This window comes from Myotis brandtii, unplaced genomic scaffold, assembly GCF_000412655.1.
Source record: "Myotis brandtii unplaced genomic scaffold, ASM41265v1 scaffold709, whole genome shotgun sequence".
Taxonomy (NCBI): domain Eukaryota; kingdom Metazoa; phylum Chordata; class Mammalia; order Chiroptera; family Vespertilionidae; genus Myotis; species Myotis brandtii.
In genome coordinates, this window is record NW_005370782.1 from 1,314,920 (window position 1) to 1,321,319 (window position 6,400).

The 6,400-nt window shown below is 41.9% G+C and overlaps 1 protein-coding gene across 7 annotated transcripts in view; it reads right to left on the reverse strand.

The window, feature by feature from the left end:
* Window positions 1–5,154: 5,154 nt before the first annotated feature.
* Window positions 5,155–6,400, reverse strand: part of RAB27A (RAB27A, member RAS oncogene family) — a 70,211-nt gene continuing 68,965 nt past the window's right edge. For all 7 annotated transcript variants that reach the window (XM_014530064.1, XM_014530063.1, XM_014530067.1 and 4 more), the window contains one exon: window positions 5,155–5,507. In XM_014530064.1, the coding sequence (XP_014385550.1) occupies window positions 5,309–5,507 (199 nt within the window). In that variant the 3' untranslated portion in view covers window positions 5,155–5,308. The remainder of the gene's footprint in view (window positions 5,508–6,400) is intronic.

Here is a 6,400-nt window from a genome sequence, read left to right on the forward strand (position 1 = left end):
TGCCCCCTTTGCCGGCCTGGTTGCCCCTAATTGCCCCCCACTCCTTGCTGGCCTGGTCGCTCCTTCCTGCCAGCCTGGTCGCCCCCAACTGCCCTCCTCGCCGGCCTGGTCGCTCCCAACTGCCACCCCTGCCAGCCTGGTTGCCTTACTCAGCCTGCTGTTCAGTTGTTTGGTCGACCCTCACTAACCCCCCTGCCAGCCTGGTCGCCCCATGCAGCCTGCTGTTCAGTCGTTTGGTTTGGTCGTCCCTCACTAACCCCCCTGCCGACCTGGTCACCCAACGCAGCCTGCTGTTCGGTCGTCCATCTGGTTGTTTCGGTCATGACGACCCTGGCTTTTTATATATTAGGATAGATTCTCTTAAACATTTTTGTTTTATGGTCTCCATCTGATAAGTATATTACTTGAAGTTCTTAATGACCAAATCCTGCTGGTTTTGGTTTACTGAGGCTGGGGGTTGGGGAAGTAATGAGTTGTCATTTTAAACTGTGAGTCCATGCTTAGTAGGGTGTTTTCTATAAGAATCATGTAAGACCTGGCCAGCAGGCTCAGTGGTTGAGCATCAACCTGGTCAGGGCACATGCCTGGGTTATGGGCCTGTCCCCAGTGTGCAGGAGGCAGCAGATCAATGATTCTCTCTCATCATCGATGTTTCTATCTCTCTCTCATCTCCCTTCTTCTCTGAAATATATATATATAATTTTTTTTTAAAGAATCCTGTAAGGTCTGAGTGGAGATGTTCCCTCTGAAAAGATTTTGCTCTGCTTCTACCAAGTAAACCAGAGGTATCATCAACCACAAATCACATTGTTAATTCTTTTATCAATTTCTTGGCTTTAAGATACTCCCAGAAAAAAAAAAAAGGTAGTACACTTGTAAGCTCAAACCTCAAACCTGTGTAATAACTTGGGGTTATAAATTCTCAGGGGAGACTAAGACAGACTGGGCACAGGCTTTGTTGTTTGGGGGTAGGAGGCTCTCCACTCCAGTGCACTACTTCTAACAGATCCAAAGCTCTCTCTCCTGATGGCATATAGGCATTAAAACCAAGCAACTCGATTACTAATATTGTCAAAACCCAACCACATTCAGAATCACGTTGTTGTAAGTTCCCTCTGTTGCTGCTATGGTTGCTGTTGTCTGAGTTGTGGGGGAAGAAAGGCAGTATTTCTTCCCTTACTTTCTTGAGAGGTCAACAGTACATTTAAATAATGTGTTCGTTATATATTTTTTAAAATATATCTTATTGATTTTTTACAGAGAGGAAGGGAGAGGGATAGAAAGTTAGAAACATCGATGAGAGAGAAACATCAATCAGCTGCCTCCTACACACCTCTTACTTGTAATGTGCCTGCAACCAAGGTACATGCCCTTGACTGGAATTGAACCTGGGACCCTTGAGTCCACAGGCCGACGCTCTATCCACTGAGCCAAACCGGTCAGGGCTGTTCGTTATATTTTATCCAGCTACTAAAGTGTTGCATAGTGGGATTTTTTCAGTTATATAGTCTCTATTACATAGCCAGCTTGCTCAAAATAGAAGACCTGGGGATACCATATAGAGATTTTCCATTTATTTTAAAAAAAGGGGGCCAAACAAAGCATTCCTTATTAAACATTTCTTAAATAGATTAACTATCTTAACATGAACTTCAAAAGATCAGAATGTACTTCTCAGTTTTCCTGTCTCATAATAAACCAATATGGATTTATTATATGTGACCATGTCTAAATATTATTGAAGCTGTTTTTATTTTCAAATTCTACCCTCTTTGAACATTCACTGACTCCTATTTTGAAAACTCTTTCACTTGACCTTGCTGCCTCTGACGTACTTCATTCAATCAACCAATAACCATTTGAGTATCTAATGTGCACCAGGCATTTTTCTGGGTAGTGGCAAAACAATTTTGGAGCTTATATCTTAGTAGATGGAGACAAACATAAAGATATACCAGGTGGTGATGAAGAACATGTACAAAAGCACAGCTGGATAACAGGTCAGGAGGTAACAATCTGGTTGGGGCCATGGGGGAGGGGGGAGCAACTACTATTTCCCCCCCTTAACATTTTATTGAAGCAGCTACTGTTTTATAGAAGGTGGGCAGTAAAGTCCTTTTGGACAAGGTGACATCGGAACACCTTTAAAGGGTGGGAGAGAGAGCCATGCAGATATATGGAAGACTAGCTACCCAGACAGAAAGAACTGCTAATATTCCTGAGGCAGGAGCATATTTGACTGCTCCAAAGCCAGTGTACCTGCAGAGGAGTGAGTGAAATAAGGTCAGAGAGTCCATCTCCCCACATATTCCCTCCTCATCCAATCAATTACTCTAACCTTCCCAATGCCTCTTGAATCCATCTCTCAGACTTGGTCTTTGTTCAGGCCCTTACCATCCTTGTTTAGTTCATTTAAGACTGGCTAGTACAACACTTCCCATGTGATACGTGCTCTACATATGTTTGATGTAACGTATTTGGCTTACTTTCTCCAGAACATGTTGTCTTGGTTGGCCCCTCATCAAGGAACTGATAGAAATTGTGCCCCTGGATTTGGTTTCCTTTAGTATTATGACCTCTGGTTTGAAACAATGTGATGGGAAATGAAGTTACATTCATATACAAACTTGAGAGACTAGACCACTATCTATAATAATAAAAGCGTAATATGCTAATTAGACCGGACAGCTGAACGACCTTCTAGACATCATTCTGGACATCCTTCCTGATGAAGCTTTGGCGGTGGGGGCTGAGGCAGCGGCGGTTAGGGGTGATCAGGCAGGCAGGCAGAGGTGGTTAGGGGTGATCAGGCAGGCAGGCAAGAGGTTAGGGGCAATCAGGCAGGCAGGCAAGCAGTTAGGAGCCAGCGGTCCTGGATTGCGAGAGGGATGTCTGACTGCTGGCAGTAGGACATCCCCCAAGGGGTCCTGGATTGTGAGAGGGTGCAGACCGGGCTGAGGGACACACACACCCCATGCACAAATTTTGTGCACCGGGCCTCTAGCTTTATTATAAGCTCAATTGGCACAATACTCACTGAAGATACAATTCACTTTTACACAGACTTATAAATAGAAAAATACATTGACTCACAAAAATATGGCACTTCAATAACAAATTTAAACAATGAATTTCCAAAGAGAATACAATTTATTTATTTCAATAATTAAAGACAGTTCATGTATGTGCACTGTATCAGGTATACATGTTTTAATTGTATATTATGTTTAAGGCCAATAGGATCTGTGGCTAATTGCTCATTTGGTTCTTAAAAAAACAGAAACATACAAAATCATCTTCTTTTTAATTATACAAACAGACCATATAAAATGTTCCCTGATATGTAAATGTAAAAATATGATTTACTCCACTGACATGGCCACTTGAGAAGGTACCACTGTGAGCATGACTCTGCCCTTGAAGTGTCTGAATCTTTCCTCACCAGAATATACAATTCAAATGCATAGGACACAATGGCTTCTTTAGGATTTAAAAGAAGTTCTCATTTTAAGGACAGAAATACATAACATCTTAGTAACCACAGCTAAGTTTTTTAAGGGAGTTGTGGCAAAAATAAACAAAACAAAACAGAATAGGTACTCAAGAAAAAGCCATTTGAAAATAAGCATGTAAAAGCAATTACTTTCCAAAAAAGTTGTATTTTTCTAATTACACTTTGCCAAACATCTGCTACCACAACATACATTTATATTTATTTTATGTAAATACATTTATTTAAATTATAATGTGTTGTTCTCTAAATAGTTATTAAACTTTTTGGAAATTTTAATCTATTTAAACCACTTTAATAAATAAGAATTGTCCCCTTTGACCTTTATAAACTGCCACAAAGCACATTTTAAAACCATCTTTAGTTGGGTATAAAGACACTTTGGCAACATAGAAGAATACGTGACCTTGGCAAGACCCAGCAAATACAGATGCCCCTGATCCCAGTAAAGAATACAGGCTGTAGAACACTTTATTTTCCTTATATTGAGCTGGAGTGCAAATGTAACCACTTAAATTAAATTGTCCACTAAATAGCAAAAGGATGTTTTACGTAATTAAGAACAAATTCCTTCAACTCCGCCAATGCAAAAATAAAACAAGTTGCACAGATCAACAATCCAGAGCCTGATGGTGAAGACAGAAGATTGGTGGTTCACATGCCAATTGAAAGAGGACACCAGACCAACATTACAAATATGAAGAAAAAGAAGCTAAATATTTACTTATTACAAACAACTTAGCATAAGCACCAGCTATGTTCAGATGTGGCCACGTGTGGGCCAAGGATAAATGCTAAGATCACAGTGAACTAAAGCCATGACAATCTAGTTCTCTGTCCCTTCTATCAAACCTGAAGAGCAATGGGAATACAGCAGCCGCACTGGGCATTAAGCCCCATTTCAGTTGCTCATGCTATCGTAAACCACCCCTGGCCTCAGCCCCAATCCCTTCCCCACAAACAAGAATCACAGTCAGTACATACTTGATTGATCCAGTTTATCCAGGGTCTAGAGATATGGCCATAATTTGTCCAATACTCATTTTAAAGAGAATGCTTACATGAATTAATATTTGAGGACCCTGAACCCGATGTTTGTGCATATTCTTGTTTAATATTCAAGGGGTTTAATATTCAAGGCATTTTAGAAGGTCACCTACAGTACAAGTAAGATATTTCCATTTGGGTTAAAGACTGATAGTTTTATAATTGCATCTAAGATCTCGAATGTGAGACACTGGGCCGATCTCTGTTAAGGCAGGTGACGATATCTTCAGTCATTCTTCACAATAAATGCACTCTTCTGTGGCTACAAAATCCCGAATCCTTGAATGATCTGCCATTGGCTAAGTAAGGTTTTAGAAGGCACTTTTGGCTATGTGCAACATTGCTCCTAACTCTCAGGCTGAATCTTAGAGAAATATTTAAAAAGCTGCGGCAAACTGATTTTAAAACTGGATGCTTTATTGATTGGCCTAATCGGGATAGTGAGGAGTCTGAACACAATGCCCGTTAATCCCTCTCTGTGCCGTGTGACTGCCATTGGCTAGGTAAGGTTTTAGAAGGCACTTTTGGCTATGTGCAACATTCCTCCTAACTCTCAGGCTGAATCTTAGAGAAATATTTAAAAAGCTGCGGCAAACTGATTTTAAAACTGGATGCTTTATTGATTGGCCTAATCGGGATAGTGAGGAGTCTGAACACAATGCCCGTTAATCCCTCTCTGTGCCGTGTGTCACCCATAGAGGAGATTACAGACACGGGCCACGCAATTCATCGTGGAGCTCACGTGACTCTTCAACAGCCACAGGCCCCCTTCGGCTTTCCTTCACTTAACTGGTCAGCAGAGGGGTGGCCATTGGGCCGCACCACGCCTTCGGGAATCCAGGACTTGTCCACGCACCGCTCCATCCGCTTCATTATCAGGTCCAGGAGCGTCTCGATCGCCTCGCTTATGTTTGTCCCGTTGGCAGCGCTAGTTTCAAAGTAGGGGATTCTGGAAGACAGAGAGACGACTCAGAAAATGACCGCTAGAGGGAAAGGACAGTGGGCTTTGCCCTTGACAATTCAACTTATAAAATAGAGTACAAATGTGCAGGCAACAAAAGCATTTTACTGCCCTGGCAGGTTTGGCTCAGTGGATAGAGCTGTGTGCAGACGGAAGGGGGCTGGGTTCAATGTCCATCAAGGGTACAGACCTCGTTTGCAGGCTCAATCCCCGGCCCTGGTTGGGACACAAGGGGGAGGTAACCAATTGGTGTGTCTCTCTCACATTGATGTTTCTCTCCTTCTGTCTCTCCCCCTCCCTCCCTTCCACCCTAGAAATCAATGGAAAAATATCCTCAGGTGAGAATTAACAGAACAAAACAAAAGCATTTTACTACCATAGGGTACATTAAAAAGTGAAAAAGACCTGGCCGGTGTGGTTCATTGGTTGGACATCGTCCCGCACACCAAAAGGTTGCCCATTCAATTTCGGATCAGGGCACATGCTGGGTTGCAGGCTCAACCCCTGACCCCTCATAGGGGGGGTGCAGGAGGCAGCCATGGATGCTTGCTCACTCTCTCTCTCTCTCCCTCTTCCTTCCTAAAAATCAATAAAAATATTTTATGTTAAAAAAACAATAAAATAAAATAATTAACACTGCATTCCTAATAGAGATGTAAAACTTCTGAAAGTTTTTATTCCCATTTTACAAATATTAAACTGTGGCCCAGAAAGACGAAGTAACTTGCCCATTTCGCAATGCTAGAAAATAACAGAGCTGGTAGTGGGATCCACAGCTGTTTGATTCCAGTAACCAACTTAGTCATAGGCTCTACTGGTTGCAAACTTACATACATTATATGGGGATTTCCAAAACAGGTAAATCTCTTTTACTTGCTGCA